This window comes from Tauraco erythrolophus, chromosome 13, assembly GCF_009769465.1.
Source record: "Tauraco erythrolophus isolate bTauEry1 chromosome 13, bTauEry1.pri, whole genome shotgun sequence".
Lineage (NCBI taxonomy): Eukaryota > Metazoa > Chordata > Aves > Musophagiformes > Musophagidae > Tauraco > Tauraco erythrolophus.
The window spans coordinates 18,013,809-18,036,935 of NC_141477.1; the positions used below are offsets into that span (position 1 = coordinate 18,013,809).

Consider the following 23,127-nt stretch of genomic DNA (forward strand, 5'->3'; position numbering starts at 1 on the left):
AAGCCTTGGAGTCTGCAAACATTCTGGAACATTGTATAATCAGACTGCTTCTCCTGAAATTGTGCTGAACTATCTGCTGCAAGTCTCCAGATTTGAAAACTAAACAAAAAACTTTGAGATCATTACTCCACACAGCTGACTTCTCTTGAGCATAGCAGGAAGCAGATCCCCTACATAAACCCAAATCTTGGCTACATTAAAATTGTTGGATCAATCACGAGGGCACCCGCACTTCAAAAAAAGAGAAAAAAGTCAATGGAATATTTTAATGTTGCACAACAACCATCTTAGTCTTGAAAATCGTTAGATGATTTTGGCTACAACTACCAAAGAAAATAGCCTGAGGCTTCTGTCTCATTTCAAAAATCCTGGTCCAAATACATGAAATTTATATTAGCTGGTGAGAACACAATCTGAAGAAAAAAAGCCGGTCCTGGCAAACTTAATAAGAAGCACTACCTGCTTTGCTTTCATATCCCTATGATTTATGAGAAAACATTAAGAAACAATTATAACTTTTTAGAAGGGCGTGTAGTGACAGGACAAGGGGCAATGGCTTTAAACTGAAAGAGGGCAGATTGCGATTAGATCTAAGGAAGAAATTTTTCACTCCGAGGGTGGTGAGGCACTGGAACAGGTTGCCCAGAGAAGTTGTAGCTGCCCCGTCCCTGGAAGCGTTCAAGGCCAGGTTGGATGAGGCTTTGGGCAACGTGGTGTAGTGGAGGGTTTCCCTGCCCATGGCAGGGGGGTTGGAACTAGATGATCTTTGAGGTCCCTTCCAACCCAAACCATTCCATGACTCTGGGATTCTATGATAACACAGCCCGAGGTGCACTGAAGCATTCATTGCCTGTAGGCATCTCACGTCTTCCGTGAGCACTTCGGAGATCAGCTTCCGTCTGGCAGACGATTTTGTGATTCTCTTTGTGCAGCCAGTTAAGAGAAGCCTCTAAATTTCAGAATAAATAACTGCACTGTCACACAATCTGCGTTACGTCAGACTGGTGACTTTATTAGCATCGACCTCGTCCGTCGCCCGCGGCGGGGCCCCGCGGGCTGCGGACCAGCCGCAGACGGGCCGTCGGGGAGCTCGCCCCGCGCTGCACCGCCCCGGGATTGACGGATTTAAGTCGTAACAAGCCGTTATTGCGAGGACGAGGGGTGGGAGCACGGAGAGCGCTGGGATCAGCACACTCCAGACCGGAAACCGTCCGGAGGAGACGGTGTGAAATGGAGGGGCTGTCCGAGATGCTGAGGGAGGACAGGGCGCTCCTGGCCCGGCGGGGAGCCGGGGCGCGGTGGCCGCGGCACGGCGGGGACGGGGGAGCGGCCGGAGCTGCGGGGCGGGCGGAGGCGGCGGGAGCGGCGCGCGCGGCCGCTCCGCGCTTCCCGGCGGCTGCCGCCAGGTGGCGCCGTCCGCCGGCGCGCGCCGGGCCGGCCCGCCCCGCCCCGCCAGGGGGCGCTGCTCGCTCCCGTCTCGCCTCCCGCCGAGGGGGCCGGAGAGGCTGCCGGGAGCCGCCATCTTCTCGGCGTGCGCTGGTTGTTCAGCCGTTCCCGCAGCCGGCGCCGGCGAGGAGCGCGACGCGGCGCGGTGAGGTGAGTTGTCAGGCGGGCGCGGCCGCGGCCGTCGGTGCCCCGGGGGAGGAGGTGTGACGGGCTGCCCAGGTGCCCGCTCGGGCGGCTGTCGCCGCACTGGGCAGCTCGGCCGGTCTCCCCGCGCGGGGCAGGGGGCTCGGTCCCCCCGCGCTGCCCCGGGGCCCCCCGCCCCTCACGCAGGTGGTCCCGGCGGTCCCGAGCGCTGGCGGCGACGCCGCTGCCCCTCGGCTCTCCCAGGCGGCGGCGGCGGGGGTGGGCGCCAGGCGCCAGGGGGAGGCGTTGCCATGGGAACGGCCGCGCCTCCTCCGGCGGGAGCTGCGGGTGACCCGGCCCCTGTCCCGCACCGGCGGCCCCTCCGGGCGGCTCTGCGGTCCGCGCCCGGCTGCCAGCTCAAAGGTGCCTGAGCGACGTCCCTCTGAATGGGACGCTTCATGTTGTGTTCTCTTTGCATACGTAAAAGAAAAATTTGCTGTGCCAATACGCACTTTTGTGTTCGTCTTTGTTTCTTCTGACATACTTGAATGTTGTCTTGTTTCCCCTTGCCCACTTTTTTTTTTTCTTTTTTTTTTTTCTTTTTCCTTTTTTTTTTCTTTTTTGATAGATCCATCACTTTCTGGAATGCCCCTTCTCCTTGTAAATAAAACCGCCATTTTGTTCAGATTTTCTACAGTAAGAAGTCAGTAGTTAGTAAGGATTCTGCAGGAAGAAGTTAACTCAGATTGTATTTTTTCAGCTGTAATTCAAACTTCAGTTCAAGCGGTTCTCTTTTGCCCAAAAGCTGTGTAGTTGTGCGGATATATTTCACATTAACAGTTCATATAGTTCTGTTTCTGTGCTGCTCTCTCTCTGATGCTCCTGTCTTCCTGATAGAAGCCCTATAAATAGATGTAAAAACTATTTTTAGTCTTGGTAGTTTCTGTCCTTTTTAACTGTTATTAATTTGCATCTGCTAAAAAGTATAAATTTATTCTGGAAACTGCTTTTAGGTATTTTTGCAATACTGCTTTCATTATCCCTTCGTTGCTGCAATCTTATGTTGTGATTTTAGTACTTCATCTAGCTAAGTGGGAAGATTTTGTTTCTTAAATGAATAATCAGAAAATGCAAGATCTTATGGTAGACCAATTTGGAAGGAAAAGCAACCAACTGGGGGCAAAAGATTTGACTTTTTTGTCAAATACTTTTAAAAATGTAATACCTTGAGAAAGAGCAATAGGATATACGTTAACTTAATCTACTGTTTGTTTATCGTGTAATAAATCACCACGTGACGGAGAAGACAACAGTGAAGTATTCTCTCTAAGAAAGCAAGTTTTCATGTGGACGATTTGTTAATTAAGCTTTTATTTGGATATTTTTCGTCTTCTTAAGTGCTTCATTTTGCTGTCTACTTAATTGCTTTGCAGTTTTCTTTGAGGCCCTTTAAAGAACACCCAGCTACTACTTTCTGTAGAAAACTTGGCACCTACAGCATCGGCCAAGAAGGGCAAAGGAACAAGTTAATGATTGTTCTGTACCTCCTCAGGCCTTGCCCTTTGTAACCTGCAGCAAAAGTGAAAGAGTTCTGATGAGGGTTGTTGTTTGGTTGTGAGGTTGTTTTGACTGCTCCCACTGATACGAGGCAGACTTGCCTTTGTTATCAGAAGAGTTAAAAAATGTGTGTTCGTGTCTCGGTTTTTGAAGTATGAAGATGGATTTCATTTCAGCCCTCTGTGTACCTGTGATAGTGCTGCCACATCTGTAGCCATCCTCCCAGGGTGGGTGAGACAGCTGTGGGGAGCTGAAGAGTTTAAGGAAACCTAGTTTATAAAAAGATGCAGAATTTCCTAGGAGAGAGAGGAGGAGGCTGGATCATTGGATCTTATTTGGTCTGCTGTTAGTCTTTCTCCTTTTTGCTCTCCTCTAGTTTTTCATTCCAGGATTTTGTTTTGCCCTCTTTGGATCTTCTGGAGTCTCCCCAGTCTTATGTCCCTTTCTAGTTTCAGTAAAACATCAGAATTTCAGACTTTCCCTGAACTCAGACTTTGTTAAATTTAGAATATATTTTAATTTGGATTTCTTGGCCAAAGGACAGAATTTAAGTTTTTCTTTTTTTTTTTAATCATAGTTTTGGAGTGGTGCCTTTGTAAACAATGTGGAAAGTTATGTGGAAAGAAAAATTTTTAACCTTTGTTTTTTCTACCAACAGGAATGTAGATATTGGAATTTGTTGTAAAGATTGGTGGAAAATAGAAATGAAACCCCTGTCTGCTCTGATTAATCCATTACTAGACTTGATCTGATTGGATACTAATTTCTTAGGGAAAAACTATTGTAAGTATCCTTTGCATTTTTTTGTTCCAGGAGTTAGCAGCGTGCAGTCCTTTGCAGCTTTTTACTTTTTTTAGCATGTGGTCTGTCTTGTGGAGTTCTAATCCAAAATATTCCAAACATGACAATTGAAAGTCAGGCTCCAGAAACAGCAAGATTTTTGAATATGAAGAAAAGGTAGCTGTGCATGAAGGTTGTTAAGACTGAAGAAGGCATGCAGCAAAGCTTGAATTGGATTGTCCTTCAGGACCCACAGTGCTAGAACGTTAGCTGATGGTTGTTCATAATGACTCTAACTGTGCATCAGAATGTTTGCTCTTGCCTTTTCTATCCGTGATTAGTTACCAAGCTGACACTGCCAGTAAGACCTTTAGCCTCCCACGTGGTTCTGTACTTTTGAGCAGGTGAGGAAGGGACAGAAGTTCATTTCCTGAGAGCAGATTCTACATATCTAATTTTGGGAGCATTTCCTTTTTTAGAAATGGAAACGGTAGTACTATGTGACTGTAACTGAAGATTCTTACAAGGGGACCTGTGTGCCTCCTGTGTTAATTTTGGACTTGATGACCGTCCAAAATCATCTTTACTAGAGAGCAAGTTCTATTTTAAAATTTGCTTAATGGAGTCCTGTTGAAGTTGAGAAGCCAGCCTCTGTGAACAACGTCACCCTTATCATATAAAATGTAAAATGAATCTGCACCTATCTTGCAGTTTGTTGTCCTTCCCCTTCTGTGTTTTGGAGAGTTTCTTATTAAATAGAAAGGCAAGCAGAGTGTTTTCAGCAGGTGCAACTTTCATATCTCACTTTTGCTACAATATTATAATTAGAATTAATCCCCAAATCATCCCGATTTCCTGACAAACTTAAAATTAAAATACAGAGGATAACTCAAGAGAGATTTCTAAGTTTACAAGATGGCAAATAGTGTTTGTGTGTGTGTATATATATGTAAATATATATATATACAAAGTCACCTCCTTCTGTAATGGCAAAACATTCATGCTAGTGATACGGGAAAGTATCATCATGCTGCTTCTGTATCAGGCTGCAGTTAAATGAATGTGAATAATGAACTAGGCAGCACTGATGTAGTTGGGAGTGTTAGCTGGGTGGAAATGAACACCCTTGCCAGTGGGTGAGGCAGGAGGCCACAGGCTCTCTGCACTTGGGTGGTTTTACAGCTGCTTTCTTTAGAGTTCAGAAGATTCAGCACTTTTGCTGTGGCTTCAATTGTGTTGCTGTAGCTAAAGCTGCACAGTGCTGTAGCCCGCAGTGATGCGGGTATCATTCTGTCTCCTTGATGAAAGGCGCCTCCTTTTTCCATCTTTTTCTTCCATGACAAGTTTGAATGACTTGTGTAAGGATGTAACACTAAAAGCTGGAGCGCAGCTCGTACTCGGGGAAGGAGATGCATCTCAGAGCGCTGCAGGTTTTGGTAGGCATTTTTTACTGTTGGCTATTCTACCTAATATACCCACATTGACTGGGTAATTTTTTGTTCCTTAACCGAAAGAGCAGTAACTCAGCTTTTAGGGGTTACATTTCTATAGTGATACACTTCATAATCATAGATTTAAACTTTTTTTTTTTTTTTTTTTTTAAATTTAGCTCATCCGCTTGCTAGTTGACAAAAGTATCTTGTCATTTCTACTTTTAGGACAGTAGGAACTGCATAGCTTGCATAGCCCCCAAAATGTATTGGTAGGTTTTCATGGATGGCAATATGCTTCAAATTGTATTAAGTACAACTTCCAAGCTGTTTTCTATTAGAGGGAAAAGTTGTGGAAGTTTAGTCTCAATTTCTTGAGGAAACACTTGAAGCTAAATCAAATTCCTGTTAATAATGCAGCAGTTAATGAATTAAATATTCTAAAGTTAAAACATAAAAATTATATAAAATGTGGATTTTGTATCATCTGAATTGTACATTTAAAATGTAAATGTCTAATATAAAAATGAAGAATCCTTTGAAAAATTGATTTTTTTTCCCCCTCCCTTCTATGGGGTAGCGTTGTACTACTGAATTTGAAATGTATTTTCACAGCGAGTCATGTAAGAAGCTTTTTATAAGAACAGGAACAATAGAATTATTAAGCAAATTAAGATATTGGTAGGATGTATGGAAATGGGGTGGAAGAACTGATAGGCTGATTTTCCGAAGTGTTGGGCGGACGAAAAGTCAGAAATGTAAAAATTATTCTTTCCCTATGATTTGCCTGAAAGAATACTTACAGAATGTCAGGAGGCTTAAGTGGTACAATTCAAGCTAAATTATGTATGATTTACAGGAGTACAATGCCTTTCATGGAAAATATTTCGATATATTCCTGCTTATGCCATGAATAAAACATTCATCTTGCTGGAACTGCCAGAGAAATTTGAGACCGTCAGGATTGCTCCTTTCCTTTTTATAGTTTTGCATTTTTATGTGGGAAGTTCTTTGTAGTCTTGTGCTCTTGTTGTTGGCTCTCCTGTTCTCTACTTTTACCTTTAGTCTCTCTTTGTCTCTTTCTTGGTATGCTTGAGGTTTGAGGCTTGGTAGGATTTTGTTCTGTGTTGGTTACGGGTTGTTTTGGTGCTTTTTGTTGGGTTGGTTTGGGTTGGTGTCCCTCCACCTTATTTTTAGGTACTGTCATCTGTAGGCAGTTTGTTTCAGTGGCAGCAGCTGTCAGAACTAAACCTTTTCTTTAGATAAGTTTTCCTGTGTCCAAATTAAAAATGCCAACATCTTCACACTTTGCTTTGCACTGAACGCTTAGCAAGGTGTGGTAGAGCCAAAATGGTTTTCTCTAGACCTTTAGTCCTTCCTCTTCCTGGTCACTTTGGGTAACGCTGATTTGTACATTCATTAATGGCTCTAATTATGTCTTATGTTTGACTTTTGATATCTCTGTAGGACCATGTACTTAGGCTACAGCATGCCAGTTTTTTGTGTAGTGGCTGGTATTTACTCCTTCCTTTTCATACTTACAGCTAAAGTTCTTCTGAAGACATTTATCGTGCAAGTTCACAAAAACTGTTAGGTTTTTTCCCCTGCCCTTGGCAGATGCAAATTTGTCCCACTCTTACCTTCTGAGAGCAGTGCCACAAATCCATTCTTCTTGTTTATTGCTTTATGCCATACCCATGTGACTTCTTCATAAAGAAAAATACAATATGAAAATAATACTCAAAATGGTATATTTCTATTGGCCTGGTTATATTTATTTCTAAAATGAAAACAGTGTAACTCTTTGTGACTGGAGTCAAGAATTAGGAGGATCTAACAGCAGCCTACTATAACCTTGAGCAGCTGACTGACTTCCTGCAATGACAAACCCTGATGGGAAGCTAAGTAGGACCTGTTTGAAAAACAGACAAATGAAGCTGAGGTGATGGATCCATGTGAGATTTGGCACTGAATCAAAAGGCGTTGACTAGATACATACCTTCATTATAAAATAAAATTTAAAAAAAATCTCTAAGCAGAATTTTTTTAGAAATGGCTATTGATACTTAGATCTAAGGATGGAAAGATTTGTAAATATTATTTAGATCCTGTGTTTCTTGTGGTTTTAATGTTTACAAGTACGCTTTCAGTGAGCAGCATGCCCCTTCCTTGATCTAATTGCAGCTGAGCAGGCACGAAGCGAGATTCAGTGAAGTGACATATGCATAATCTGTGCGTCAGATGGTACAGTATGTTCTGTTTGATATTTACGTGGTGCACTACTCTCACATTTCAAAATTCAGTCGACAGTAAACACTGACATTGCTCTCATAGTCAGCGTGTCAAGTAGTGGGAGCTCCGCGTTGACGTACCCTTTGGAACATGAGGCTGGGCAAGGAGGTTTTGGACTTGGAGGCTGCTGCCATGCTCGTCATGTGGGAGGATTAAAAATAACTCATTACAATGCCAGTCTGGTTTAGGATTAAGGGTGGAAATAATCATGTCTAATAAAGTACTTGAAAGAGAAAAGTGGGTTCTGTACTTTTCCTTTGAAGCATTTCTGATCTAAGTAGTGCGATGATGTCGTATTTTTGCATAAAATTGTACCTGTTAGTATTTTCAAAGTTGAATTAAACGTGTTTGTCTTGCAACACCACAGTGTACAGTTTTGCATTTTGAATAAGTTAACATTTTTGCTGTGAATTTTTGTCTTTATTTTTTCTTCTGAAACATAATCGGTGGACTATATAAATTGGTACTTTAGCTTGGAAGTGGGAGGTGTCTCGTGACAAATACCTTCAGATGTCTAAAAGCAGGATTAAACTTGGCTCAGCTTCTGGAAGTCTTTCAGGCTAAAGTAGGCTTTGTTTACTCACTGCATATGTAAGAAGATACATAATGTTTCAATAATAGTTAAAAAATCTGAGTTTTATACGTGAAGATGAATTTTAACATTTCTGGACCTTTTACTTTTGATTCAGATGTGATTAATTAAATCTATGCAAAAAGAATTAACTTCATATACATGAAGTATACTCTCTGAACTCAGGTTTGCTGCTGGTATGTATTGTAAAGTCTTGTATACACAGCTACTTTTTATTAATTCATAGTTTATTTATTATTATATATAATTTATTTGTGATATCAGGTTTTTTTTTCATCATAGACCATTCAAAAATTTATCCTCTGTTATTTTTCTTCTGCAGTTAATGTTTGTCTGAGTGGTGTTATGGTGCAGGATATTGTTCTAAATCATTACTGCAACTAACTGGAATAAGGCAACTGTTAAAATACCTGGGTAGAAATACTATTCCTATGCTAGTTTTAATTTTACACTTAGAACAGTTGCTTTTAACAGTTGTTTGAGATAGAAATAATTGAATTTGATGTTGCATTTAAAGTAGTACTAATGTTGTATTTAAAGCAGTGCTTACACAGAAGAAGCATTTCCCTCAATTGTTAATAAATACGTTAATGTCCTTTTCTTTTAGATAAAATTATTCTGAAATGTAAGCCAGCTATGTTTAGGGAGGCTGTTGTAAGGGAAGGGCTTGATAATGTGGATGGAGTGTTGTTAAAGCCAGCAGATACCTGTGAGGGGTTTGTCCTGCTGCTGTCATTGCAGTATTTAGACGTGGCTTTGAGAGGCTTGTGGAACGATGGCGGAATCTTTCTGCTCTGAAAGATCAAGATTAAATAATGGGGTTGGTATAATTAGAAATGGTTCCTTCAGATTAAAGAATTGATCTGTGGCGATTGGACCTCATGCTGTTATTTCCATGAGGGAAGCCTGTCATATATGAGATGTACTACCTATGTGATGTTTTGAGTTCTGCAGCTCGTGGTTTTAAAGGAGAGAAGTTATTTTGGGAGAAGAGGAGAAAACGCGCAATTAAACGTCATATGTTTATAGACACTCTGAAAACGAAGCCTGCTTTAAAAGAAGTGGGGTCTTTAGAATGAAATTATCTAAAAAGTAGATGATGACTAATTGCATGAAATAAAAATTTTCAGAATTTTCAGCTTATTTACTAAAAAAAAAATTTCCAATGTTGGACGGGGAGAGTTTTAGTGAAAGAACCCAGAAAAGTGCTGCCAGATCCAGGCTTGCTCATGTAGTGTAAATATGATTTGAAGATCATCTCTATCAGAGGGCACTGGAGAATGTGGACCTTACTAAAGACACAATATTTGTTGAAATTGCTTTGATGAAATATCATCTTTAGCTTATGAAAAGCAACGATTTGCAGTGCATTCATGTCGTAATGACTTTTTTTGCATATATATATATACCTGATAAGTATTAATCTATTTTTTATTCTTTATGCATATGATACTGCTGTATCAGACTTTTTTCTTTTTAAGAATGGCGGATTTTAAGATGAGTTCTGGTAACAAAGCAGTTAAGTGGTGCTTAAAACAGAACATGTAGGTAGTTTATGAGAAGCGGGGGCATAGTTAATTCTGTCTCTTAACTGTTTTTAACTTCCTAGACCATAGTCATCATTATAGTATGTGATCACCCCATATGGCATAAGGAACCAAAAAAAACCACAAACCAAGAGTGATCTTTGTGTCTCCAGTAAATTCTTGGGATCCATCAGGCTTGAACGTTGGTCTGTCTTTACCCCTGATTTCACTAGGGAGAGGGAGGACACATTACAGAGAATGGCTGAGTAGATTGTCTCTGATTTGCTGCAGTTATTTTGTATGCAACAGATCAAAAGGGGATGTAGAAGCTCTCTTCTGAATTTACAATAAAGATGAAACTAGTTGATAAATAAAAATTTCAATGGGATGAGTTGTTTTTTCATTGTTTCTGAACTCATTTCTATGTAAGTGAAATAGAAATGAAAATATGCTGCTCCTCGTACATTGAAAGCGTATGCATTTGGTTTGGTTTTTCAACATACGTTTTGAAAAGGAGTCTCTGAAGACTGAGAATCAGTCTCTGAATCAGTATGCAGCTAACGGTATCTGAGTGATACAAATTATCCTGTGAATGTAGTGTAGTAGTAATGATGAGACACCCATAAGGTCACTTGAGATCTTTACAGAGACAGTCCTAGAGGATTTAAAATAAGATTTTAAAAGGAAATAAACATGAACTTTTTAACTTTTGATATAAAAATTGATTGTTTTCAATATACAGATGTATATTAAAAATGTATGTATTGTGAGAGCTTTCATATTACTACACATAATTACTTATATGGGGTTTTTTGCCCTTCAAAGTCCAAACAGGCATATAGGTCACATTTGTAGGTCAGACCATGTAATTTATCCAGAAGCTATTTTGGAATCTGCTAAGGTAAAACAGAAAACCACAGTGTAATTTCTAACGTCATTCCATTAGTCACGAAGTGACTTACAGAAGGGAGTGAAGCTGGAGCTCGTAGTATTGTTGTGTCCATGATTACGTGAAGCAACCATGCTGGGTCTCTAACGTCTTGTTTTCTCAACCTCCTTATAGGTTAATGATCTTTGTCATCTTGGCAAAGGATGCAGTGATCCTGCAATGCATAGTCATGTTAGTTTTCCCCTACCCCTTCTGAACTTTGAGAAAGATTTTGTCCTTCCAGTAGGAGCTAAATCTGATATTACATAAGCAATCGTCGTAATGTCTGCATTGACCTTACAGAAAGCACAATCAATGTTAATGCAGGTCTTGGGGAAGAGAAATTTTGGCCTGATGGCCTACCTTATAAAGGTGAGGACTGGAAATAGATACATTTCAGGATTCGTATCGAAGACAGAGGAGGAAGCTTGTTCAAATAAATACATGTTCTGTTCTTCCTTATATGCGTTTCTTTTGACTTATTGCTGAATTATTATTGCTTTGCGCTAAAAGTCCGTTTGGGCAGTCTCATAATAATTTAATTTACCACTTAATAAAGGTGTAAGTTTGAGATGTCTGTCGGCAGTAGCCTGTGTTTTACTCAAGACTTTCCAAGTCAATAATATCACTGCGCTTGGCAGGACACGAGATGAATTTTTACTGTGCTCCGACTTCATCCGTCTTGGGATGAAGGTGATGACTGTGTCAGTTTGTGGTTCTTGCACAGGGAACCAAGCTGCTTTCTCTCATCCTCCTGAGAGAAGGGGCTCGTCTGAGTGCTCTGAGCAGCCTTCTGGCGTGGAAGGGCGCGGGGCAGGACGAGCAGTTGGTGCTCACCCTGGAGAAGTGTAGGCAGGAACAGAAATAGGAGCAGGTGATAAGGAGAATGACATTCCTTCAGGGAGGGAAGGGAGGAAAAGCTGAGGTGATGGCAGAGGTGCAGGAACTGGTTGTACTTTTGGTAGAGAGTGTAGGCAGGGCATGGGGAAGTGGAAGCAGAGCGCTGGGCGTGAAGGCTGGTGCTGGATATTCCAAGACACTGATCTTAAAAGCAGAGCACAGCACTTCGGTGAGTGCCCCAGTGAAACATCCAATAGTTTATTTCACAAGATACTTTGATAAAAGGAAAGCTGAGATGGATGTCTTTACAATATAACACAAGCCCAAAGGCTCATTTCTTTTCAATGATAGCTGTAATGGGCATGGTGCTCGTGGCCTTCATACGGGGGAAAAATAAAGATAGTTATGTTTCAGAACTGGGCTGTAAAATCCTGCGAATGTGGTCTGGCTTAGATCAGCAGTTTAAATTCAGTAACTTCGTATTTCAGGTTCAGAAGCCTTTTGGCAGGGTTTTGCCCAGAGCTTGTGTTAAATATTTTGTTGATTTCATTCTTGCAACGTTTGTTTGTTAAGAAGTAAAACATTCTTTTAAAGCTACAAATATATAAACCTGTGTGTTTTCCAAGTAAATTTTTACTGGCCTGTAAAACTTTGTGATCTTCCTGCCTTTCTTTGCATTTTTTTTTTGGATTTGTTTGTTTTTAATGTTCTGGTGTTTGCCTCTGCATGGCAGGCGAGGCAGGCAAGGGTGAGATGGGAGGGAAAAGGAAGAGACATTATTTTAATACAGAAAGCATAGCTAGTTTGATTTAGCCAGTTTCCAGGCTTGCATATCGGGATGATCTGTTCTTCTATCTGTGAAACTAAAACATTTATTCTTTGTTTAGGAAATCTGAAAGCAGAGCCTTGCTTATGAAGAGATGACGTGTAATGGCCCAGGTAACTCGGAAGCTTGTGCCACTCCAGACACTAACCATGACCAGGAATGGGCACAGGAACACTACCGACTAGAAACTTTTGTTGAATTTCCACTTGACTGTCCAGTTTCGGCATCGGCACTAGCACGAGCTGGCTTTGTTTATACTGGAGAAGGTGACAAAGTGAAGTGCTTCAGTTGCTCTACAACTGTCGAAGGATGGGCGCCAGGGGATTCTGCAGTTGAGAGGCACAGAAAGCTTTCTCCAAATTGCAAATTCATTACTGACTCTAGTTTTCTGGAAACTAACGTACATCCTCTTGCCTGGAACTACCAGCACAGAACTGAAAACGGTTCCAGCAATTCAGCCCTCCCGTGTACTCTAGATGACCCATCTGATGTGGAGGCAGATTACCTTTTGAGAACGAGGCAGGTTGTGGATATGTCTGATAATTTGTATCCTGTAAACCCTGCTATGTGCAGTGAAGAGACAAGATTAAAGTCTTTTCACAACTGGCCCGTGGATGGCCAGTTGACACCAAAGGAATTAGCTGATGCTGGATTCTATTATACAGGTGTTGGTGATCAAGTGGCATGTTTTTGTTGTGGTGGAAAATTGAAAACGTGGGAACCCGGTGACAGAGCTTGGTCAGAACACAAGAGGCATTTTCCCAAATGCCTTTTTGTTTTGGGCCGGGATGCTGGAAATGTTCCAAGTGAATCTATTCCTGCTGAGCATGGAAGAGGTGGTCTGAACAGTGAACAGCATCCAAGGAATCCATCTATGGCAACATATGGAAGACGTTTACAAACGTTTTTAACTTGGATATATCCTGTTGACAAGGAGCAACTTGCTGAAGCTGGCTTCTATAGCATAGGTAAGCCAGACCTTAAAATGGCTAATGTATTTCACAAAGAAATTCTGTATGATTAAGTGTCTTGTTACGCAAAAATAAACATTTTGTTATTCTAATATGGAATGATTTGCCAGTATTTCTTTACTGTGTAAAGTACTTTTCATAGTTCTCTTGTAAAATGACGTACATTGTATTGAGTATTTTCAATAGCAACATATAAACTTGGTCATAAATTAATTTTCAGCAGTAAAACATCAAAGCGTGTTTCCCTTGCTGGCTAAAACCCTCGTAATACATCTTTCACAATGACAATCATTGAAGCTAATGTTTTTTTAAAAGTGAAGTGCTGTCCTTCATCCAGATATCTGCCTTAGGTCTAAGGAGTGGGGTGGTGGCCTGTGCAGAAGCGTATGAACAAGGCAGTCCAGGTTGTGTATTTATTTAGTTAACACACGTTGACACTGTCCTGGCATTCGGACACCCAAAATTGCCGTTGCCACCTCCTGTAAAAGCTTTATGAAGACCATGACTCCAGTGGAAGAGCATTTACTGTTAGGCATGTAGTGTATGACTTGGATAAGACTCCAACGTCCTTGTGCCTTGGTTTCCCAGTTGGATTGAATTGCACAGTGCCTTTAAAGCTCTTTGAAATTCTTCACTGAGAAATGCTGTACGAGCACAAAGTGTTGCTCTTACTAGGTCACAAAGAAAAGGAGATTATCCGGGATAATTTCTTGCTCTCATCTTAAATGGCTCTCAGAAGCTCTCTCTTTGTAGCTCTCAGAAGAACTTTTAAGTCTGATTCTGTTTGTTTTACTTGTGGCCATAAAGAAAACCTTTGATATCTTCTTGTATGGGTGATATTTGGGCAATATTTGTACCCAGTAGAACTGTTTTTATTGGTATCTTCTTGGATTCCTAGAAGTACCTAGCTTCTGACAGCCAAGTGAGGTCTATATTGTGGAGCTGGGCTGAATGGCACCAGTTTATCAGACTCACTGTTCTGGTGACTTCTGTGAAAACTGTTTCCTGTGGCCTGAGAATGATTTAGCTGTGTAGGAAGAACCTCTCCATATCTCCTCTCATTGCAATAAATACAGTATCCGAGCAGTTTCTGGCGCAGTCTTTGATTACAGCAGGCTTAGTGCTAGAGCAGAGAGAACACAATTTCTCCCAACATCTCCTCAGTCGGTTATGCTGCTCTATATACTACTGCACCATAAATCTTACTGGTGAAATGGAGCACCAAAAGGGCACGCGAACATCCTTAACACTTTGTGGCAGACTACTTCATGGCTTGTGTACCAGTGCATTGAGCTGTTTTGATAGTAGATTATTTTTAGCTTTTGCTTTTTCTCTGTGTAATTACTTGTTAAAATAAAATTCAGGAATATTTCATGTGACTCTTACTTTGTATTTTTTGAGCTTGAGTCTCTCCTGAGCATTTGTTTCAAATCATGTGTATTACATCCTCCTTTAAAATTGAGTTCTTTTTGGTTACAGTTGCTAATCAATAAAATAAGTGTTTTTCTTAACAATGAAACTTTTTAGTTGAAAACTTATTGTTATGCTTCCTAGAAATACGTAACTTTATTCTGGTGTATTTCCTCAGGTAATGGTGATCACGTTGCTTGTTTTCACTGTGGTGGAGTATTGCAACAATGGAAGGAAAACGAAGACCCATGGGATCAACATGCCAAATGGTTTCCCGGGTAAGGTGTTTTTTACCATTTTCTTGTTGCATGTCCGAGTCTTATTTACAGTACGTTATGTTTAAGTGACAGAGCATACTGATAAGGGTTTCAGAAGGTTGATTATGGCTTAATGTTGTTTAGATTTATGAAAATACCTTACTTTTTTTTAGTTGCCCTCCTCCACTTCCTTCTTCTTCATTTTTGTCACGTTAGGCACGAAAGGAATATTGGTTATCTTCCATGGTTTACATTTTTCCTTTTCAATAAAAAGATTTTAAGGAATTTTTTGCATGAGTTCCTTGTTTTTGTTGTTCCATTTGTTCTACCTTCTGTAGTCCTACTATCATATGTGTAACCATCAACATATGCTTTAATGTTATATCGGAGGCCTCAAAAGAGGACATTAACCTCATGTGTTCTTTGAGAGGTAGGACGGAGTTCTTCTCAAGTGGATGGGAAAGAGAACTAAATAAATCTCAAGAGGTCGAGGGCACAACTAACTCATTAGAGGTGATCAGTCTGAAAGGTTGCCCTGAAATTGTACCTTCTGAATAACTTCAAGTCGGTGGTGTTTGTGTGTCAGCTTGTTTGTAGGAATTATTACAGGGAAGAGATTTCTGTGTCTGGAATTAACTGATGTCTCAGCTAACAGAATTGTGAAGTTTTGTGAAAACTTACCTGATTTTTTTTTTCCTCATTATTCAAGTGCTACATTCTAATTGTTATTCTAATAGCTTCATACATGCCAAAGTTTGTAACGTATGTCAGGATAGGAAATGACTAACCTTCTGTCATGGTGCAAACAAACCCGAAGAAGTCAGTAGTGATACTGAATTCAAAACATACTTCTATGCAATTTTAATGGACTGGGGATTCCAGACCCAGAGGTAGTTTTTAGAAAGACTGCCAATTTTGTGTAAAATCTGTCTTGAGGAAAGGAGGAATCGTGTATGACTTGTTTCTTACAGGTGGATAAAAGCTGTCCAAGTACAACGACTCAGTTACTTGTAAAACATTGACAAAATCAATGTCTTTTATATGTTGGCTGACAAATTTGTCTTCTGTGGTCAAAGGCTCTCTGGAAGCTGAAAATTAGTATTTATGCATTAGCTGATCCTTTTTTCAGTAGTGGTACAGGCAGCTTTTAATTGATAGTCTCTACCACTTGGAGGAGGTGCCATCCAAGTCTTTGGCTTGGTGCAGTGAATGGTTAAGATGCATTTTCGTGCTACGTTTCACTCCTCTTTCTACAGGTTTGATTTTGGTTTAGTTTGCTTAAATTATGTCAGATTTGATTACTTCCTGTCAGATCATTAACCATATCATGTGGAGTTTTTGTTTGCACATCACCTTCAGTGGCAGTGTATCAGTCTCACAGCATGCTGTCTTATGTCCATGACCTGCTGGAGGTGAAGTGACCGCTGAAGCTAGACAACTATTGTCGAGGAGTTATGGCATTCCCTAAATCTTCTGGAAGAGAAGAGCTCTGCCCAGTGGCTAGGCCTGGTTGGACATAGTGAAAGCAAGCACGTAAGGCACCTGTCTGACCCAGGACTGCTTTTCTTTGATTGCAAAAGACTAAAAGAACCAACATTTTAACATAGTGTTTGTTTTATGTTGGAGTCTTTACTTTTATAAACCTGTGGCATCAGCTGTCATGGCCAACAGTCTTAGATTTCTGTTTCATCAAAAATGTGAAAAAGAAAAGTACTGCTGAAGTGATTAAGATGTTTTTAAAAATGTTTAAATGACATTACTGATGTTGACTAAACATTTAGAGATTTCAAAAGCAAGCATTTTGTATGATGTCGACAATGTATCAAAGCTTTTCAAAGTTATGTAATCAACTTTTGTCTGCTGCTTATGCAGTTTTATTATAACTAAATATTTTCATTTATAGGTGCAGATTTGTGAGAAAGGAAAAAGGGCTTGAATTTATAAATAATGTTCACTTAAGAGATGCATGTAGGGATTCAACAGTAAGTGTCTTGCTTATTAATCAAATACCATTTTTCTTAACGTAATTTTTCTATGCAGTTTCTCTTCTAAATATTTGTATGTCATTTAGTCCTTCTGCTGCTGCTTTTATTGGCAGAAAGTGGAAGACATGGAAGTATGTTTTAGTTCTGTCATTCAGGGTTTATAGATGTTACAGCTCTCCTTAGCTGGGTTAGGGTTCACATGTAGAATACCTTGTAGATGTTGTATATTTGATGCTGAACAAGTGCTGGGTTTTTTGTAGCCTGGGAACCTAAGGTTTAAGATGAATAATTTCCTTATTCAAGTGTAGTAGGTAATTTTTCTTTTCTTGTTGGTAGAGGATAAACTTGCATGCAGTCACTGAAAAGTAAAACTTTTGTTATTTTAGAATTCTTTAATAGATTAAGAATCATGTGTATACGATTATAGCAAAGATGAGTTAAAATGAAAATTTAAAACTATGTGAAAGACATAACAAAACACTGATGCCTCTGCAGTTGTTCAGAGTAGATTTAATAGTTTAGTCAATAAAATAACTGAGATTAAATAATTATTTTCTGTCTTGTAACTGTATAGGTTTCTTTCTACCTTCTCCAGAATTGTAATTTTGTCTGTTTGTATTTCACTTTTAGACAGAAGCTGCTGAAAGGACAATATTTCCTGAAGGTATCTGTTTAAAAAAAAAAAAAACTACAAAACAAACAACCCCCTTATTTTGGAATGTCCATATTTGCATGTATCATACAGGCAATGGTTAATTTTAAAAATAACCCTATTACATTTTAAAATAAAGCATGACAGGCAAATTGTTGGATAATACTTTCCCATTGCTTCTAAACAACGGTGGTATGAATTTTATTTCTCTTAGGGGAAATGTACTCATGGTTGGGTAAATATTGTAAGGATTGTAAAGCATGAAAGAAGTACGTATAAGATGCAGTCTTATTTCTTTAGCTAGTAAGTATTAGCATCAAGCATGGAATTAGCAGTGCTGTGGGATGAACATTAAAGAACACTGAAATGAAACAATTGTTGCTTTTCATGAGGCAGGAAGAGTCAATCTGTTAAATGGCAAGGCACAGGAAGCTGAGAAAGCTTAAAGAGCTTGTCATGTGTTCCAGTGTTACACATTCCTGCAATGTTTTTCACAAATACCACGCACTAAGAAGACAAGACAGTTAAAGAGGTAGTAGGAAGACAGTCAAGCAGCTTCATCCCAGGGAATGATAGCTGTTGCTAATAAGAGTGGTTGCACAAAACAGATTTTGGAAATCTCTTGCACATTGCTCGTTTATGAGAGTGAAAATTAGGTTTAAAAATTTTGCTCTTTAAACAGTCTTGTTAAGTAAAGAAGAAATAGGTCGTTTACATGTAATAGAAGAATTGGAAATAAGACACACTGCTAACAAATCTATTCCAAAAATTACATTGAAAAGAGGACGGGAGAGGTCCAACAGACTGAAAAATGGTTTCACAAAGTAGTGTTGTGTCTTATCGTGGATAGGCTTACTTGCTTGCTGATTGTACTTTGTTTTGGTTTTGAAAATTCAAATTATTTACTGGTTTCTCCCCATGTATGTATGATTATTATGTATGAACTGAATTAATGTAATGTTACCAAATACGTATCTATTGTGCCTTGGAATTTTGGGTGAATTTCAGTTAACATTCAGTTTTGGAGTTTGTGATATAGACATCTTAAGAAGTTCAAGTAGTTGATTTGAATAGCAAACCTAAGAGGATTTCTATATTATAAGTAGATGAAGGGAGACTGGGAAAGCTAGGATGGAAGACATCTCAGATCTGCGGTTTTGGATGTTTAGACAATGCTTTCTTACCACTACCAGAATCCTCAAATCAGAAATATAGATCCTTTGGCTAGATGTTTGCAAAGGTGTCTTAGAGTATTGTAGTGAATACTGTCTGATAAGCAGATTCATCCTTGATAAATTGTTGTTTGTTTGTTTTTTAATTTCTTGTTTTAGATGATCTCTTACAGAATCCTTTGGTACAAAGTGCCATAGACATGGGTTTCAGTTTGTCTGAGATTAGGAACACCATGGAAAAGAGATTGCAGATGTCTGGAGAAAGTCATACATCTGTTGAGGATCTGGTAGCAGACTTAAGTGCTCAGAAAGAAAATACAAGGGAAGAAGAACCAAATGAAATCCTTGTTGAGCGAGATGAGCTTATTCAATTACAAAACCTCTGTGTGTACTTTCATATCAGCTATGAAATATATCTTATTGTTATCTGTTTATTCTACCCACTGATCCAAGTCTTATTTATGGTGAAATTACAGTAATGTAACTTAAAATTCAAGAGATTGATCTTTGGACATTAAAAAAAAAAGCTGAACAAAGACGGTGTTAAAAATGTTTGAGCGAAGCAGCGTTTAAAAATATCATCTCTAAAATATGTAGTGTTAATACCTTAAAAGTGTGTAATATTGAAATACCAGTGCTTCTGGGAAAGGTTATACCTGCTAACTAAAAAGCCAGAATTATTGTGGTGATGACATTTAAAAAACAAAACAAACCAAGAGTAACTAGATGTGGGGGACTCTGGTGGCAAAATGAAGTAGACACCGTAACATACTGTCCAAATACTGTGTACTCAAAATGAAAAATCTTAATAGCAAATTATTTATTTTTCAATATAAAATTGTGCATGGGATAGAAACATTTTCTTTCATGGCTGATAAGAGTAAGTGTTCTTCTAGATGATGTTTCTTTTCAATTATTTGTGTTCCAGCTATGCTGGGACCTGCATGTTTTGCTCAGAAAACCATTCTGGTACATTCTGCAAATAGACCAAAACTAAGATTTCCAACTCAGGAGTACTTGAGACAAGCTGCTGGGTGGATTCATAGGGAAGGAGAAGACCGTCTGGTTGGCATGATAGGCAGAGATCCTACCAGCCCACTCTTTTAAAAAAGATTTTTAGTGGACATCATGGGTAAAAAATAACTTGCAGTGAAGACGGACGTTATTTTTGTGGTTGGCTGTGCAGAGCTTTCCCCAAGTGGCTTTTCAAGTTTGCGTTTTCAAACGGGGCATGATGGAATAATGAAGAGCTCATGTACAATGCAAAATTGATTCTTTCTGTATTACAAATTTTTACGCTTTTTAAGTATGAGCATTTTGAAAATGGGGGCATGGAAGAAAATCACATCCTCATTCTTTTCACTGGGGAACAGTCGGAAAAAAAAAAAGACCAAATTGCTTAACCAGTATCAACAAGCCTTTCTTTCACCTTCTATACAGGTTTTGGGAAAGTTGTCAATAGGAAGTCTGTGGGCAGAATGGTTCCTGATTAAAATATGCATATCCTAAATTCTGTAGATATTTCAAGCTCTTGCAAATATAGATAGCTGAATTCTCTGCTTGCATTGGCCTCAGAGATGTAATGAGATGGGAGGGGAGGGTGGAAAAAGAGGATTCCATGCTGCAGCTTGGTTTCCTCTTGTAATTTTTTTTTTCTTTTTAAAGGTGTGACCTTTAAATCACATGACAAAAATCTTCATTGTGTGTAAATAAAAAAAAAAGAGATTAATTGGTACTACATATGCTGACTTCTTTTTATGTGTTTATTTTCTTTAGATCTCAGTACTGAAGAGAAGTTAAGACGCTTGCAGGAAGAAAAGCTTTGTAAAATCTGTATGGCTAAAGACATATCAGTCGTCCTCATTCCCTGTGGTCACCTAGTTGCCTGTAAGGAATGTGCTGGAGGACTTACTGAATGCCCTCTGTGTCGTTCAGATATTATGAAGAGACAGGAAATTTTTATGTATTAGTGAAATACGTGTAATGTAATGTAAAAAATGCATTTAATTCCAGGATGTAATCATATGGCAGTATTTAGATTTTTCTGCTGTCAAACTCTACATACATTTTTCTATTTTAAAAATTATTTTCCTTAAGGGAATTTTTTGTATGTAAAAAGCAATATTGAAAGGCAAATATATATATTCTGTAACTTCGATTCATACAGCTGGTCTGGGAAAGCCTAAATAATGCAAAACTTTATTTATGTGATCATTCCTTAGGACTCTGTCCGACTGAAGTTTATGCAAATACAGTTGTGTAAAGAGGCCCTGTGTAAGATTTGTAAATAAGTAAAAGAATTGAAAGAATTATTGTATACATGTATATTATATCTGAGATTTTAGCTTCTCAAAAATGTAATATAAGATTGAAAATGTTATTTCTGCAACTTTGGTTGTGACATAATTTAGAGTATACACATAAACCTGCTGCTGCAACATTTCACCTTATGTTTGCTACTGCTACTTTCTAAGTTTGTCTGTTTTGATGTATAATCCCTATGTCCCCTTTTCTTTTTTCTGGTTTAGATGTATAAGTTGGCTTCAGTAAACTGGTTTTAGCCATCCATTTTTCACAAAAATCCCTCTGTATGTAAAATGTACGTTAATTCCATTCCTTAAAAGAGAACTGAAGAGAAATGAAGGAGGCTTTACGTACGTACCTTGTGCCCTTCATGAAAGGAGCAGTCTCATTTTAAACCTGTCCCCTACACAAAAAGGTGTTCATGGTTTGATTTTTTTTCCTCGTGTTTCTTTGACGTTTAGCGTTTCCCTAACTCATTTATCTGCTAATACTCTGCAGTGCTTCTGTTTGTTTCTCTTATTTTTTTCATAAGGGAAGATTAAATTTTCTCTCTATGAAAACACCTTTTTTTTTCTTTAAATTCACAAGTAATGTTAGAAATCTTTCGGTTTTGTTCTTGTCAGTTTGCAGCATTTAAATTAAAAAGTTAAGAACTATTATAGTGAGAGTCACCTTAAAATACTTAATAAACTATTTCTTACTGGATTGATTCTCAGTTCTCCAGTTAAAAATATCATAGCTTTGTATTTAAGTACAGCTGGTTTACAATCACTCTACTTAATTATGTGACTTCCTTATTTTATGGAGCTACTAAAATGTTCTGTGTATATATTTTTATTTTTGAGTCCTACACACTAATAGATTGAGAATATAGACTGTATGGAATATAGTTTTTCACATGATAAAACTTTTAAATCCAATACACAGAAATTTAATGTCTACTTTTTCTACTTTTTAAATATGTGTGATGATTATATGGTGGTGTAATGTCATGAATATTTAAAATAAAGTGCAACTTAGTTGTTCCTTGATCAGCATATTTGATTCTCACATGCAAAAAAAAAAAAAAATTGTAACAGAAGGTTGCTTTCCGTTGCTTTTTTGTTTTGTAGCTCAACTGTTACTAATTTAACCTGAGTATTATTAAAGATAACAAATATATTTTAATTGGAGAGGAAATAAAAGCTATTGTTTGTATAAATTAAAGTTCATTAATTGTAAAATTAAAATATGTTAATTTTGCTAATTTTTGTGATGAATTAGAATTTGCTTCTTAGGAATACATGATGACTAGAAATGCTTAAAGAATTCAGCACAGAAGGGGTGTCTTTTTCCCTTTTTGTGCCTTTGTGAAGAGTTCAGTGTTTCAGATAATTCATGCATATGGGAATTTTTCAGGACAGATACGGACTGGCAGTTGTGGCAGGCTCGTTTCTAGCTCCCGTCCTCGCTTACAGGGAGGGTTTTCTGTACTTTTCAAGGGAAGTTGAAGGGGTGGTGTTTGCCCACGAGCTGGCGTACCTTGCCTGAAATAGCTCGTTTAGTTAACGTTGCAAACCGCCTTCTGCTGAGTTGCTCAAGCAGATGGCTCGTTCCCTAACCTTGACCTAAGTCATGTGAGAGAGACGATCTGGATGAACTGGATCCAACTTAGAGCCTGCAGAACTTGGCATGCGGCTTGGCAAAGCTCTGTCTGGGAAAGAGATTGACCAAATTTTACTTAGAACTGTTACAAAACTAAATCCTAGTAAGGAGATGATTTTGGATGTAAGTATAGTTATGTGAACTGTCCAAGAAAAGCCTGGAAGTAGGTCACAAATAGTAGTTTCTAAACTCAACTGGAGAGCAAACACATTGTGCAAGTGATAATGCAAGCAAGTAGACTAAATGCTTCATGTTAAAGCTTGTTAACTTTTAAAAGGTACACTGTGTCCCTTATTGTAACTTTTTGATAAATGTTATATAATAGCAATTCAAATTTTAATCCCTTTAGGAGCATTAAAGGGTTAAAAGCCTGTTAGCGAGATGACAAAATA

At 38.8% G+C, this 23,127-nt stretch overlaps 1 protein-coding gene across 3 annotated transcripts; it reads left to right on the plus strand.

Moving 5' to 3' along the window:
* Positions 1–1,526: 1,526 nt before the first annotated feature.
* Positions 1,527–22,270, plus strand: XIAP (X-linked inhibitor of apoptosis). Of its 3 annotated transcripts, XM_086619597.1 has the most exons (8): positions 1,527–1,591; positions 3,785–3,909; positions 12,402–13,308; positions 14,900–14,999; positions 16,882–16,960; positions 17,594–17,627; positions 18,947–19,171; positions 20,564–22,270. In XM_086619597.1, exons 3-8 carry the CDS (start codon positions 12,435–12,437, stop codon positions 20,755–20,757), a joined length of 1,506 nt encoding a protein of 501 aa, XP_086475723.1. In that variant the 5' UTR covers positions 1,527–1,591; positions 3,785–3,909; positions 12,402–12,434; the 3' UTR covers positions 20,758–22,270. The 3 variants fall into 3 exon arrangements, with proteins under 3 accessions (XP_086475723.1, XP_086475722.1, XP_086475724.1); XM_086619596.1 differs by lacking the exon at positions 3,785–3,909; XM_086619598.1 differs by lacking the exons at positions 3,785–3,909; positions 18,947–19,171.
* Positions 22,271–23,127: the final 857 nt, after the last annotated feature.

What these genes read in the sequence shown, in the direction of transcription:
- XIAP (XM_086619597.1), top strand. Translation starts at nt 12,435, where the DNA reads ATGACGTGTAATGGCCCAGGTAACTCGGAAGCTTGTGCCACTCCAGAC. An exon ending in ATGCATGTAGGGATTCAACA is followed by an intron (nt 16,961 to 17,593) that starts GTAAGTGTCTTG and finishes TTTCACTTTTAG; the next exon opens with ACAGAAGCTGCTGAAAGGAC. An exon ending in TATTCAATTACAAAACCTCT is followed by an intron (nt 19,172 to 20,563) that starts GTGTGTACTTTC and finishes TATTTTCTTTAG; the next exon opens with ATCTCAGTACTGAAGAGAAG.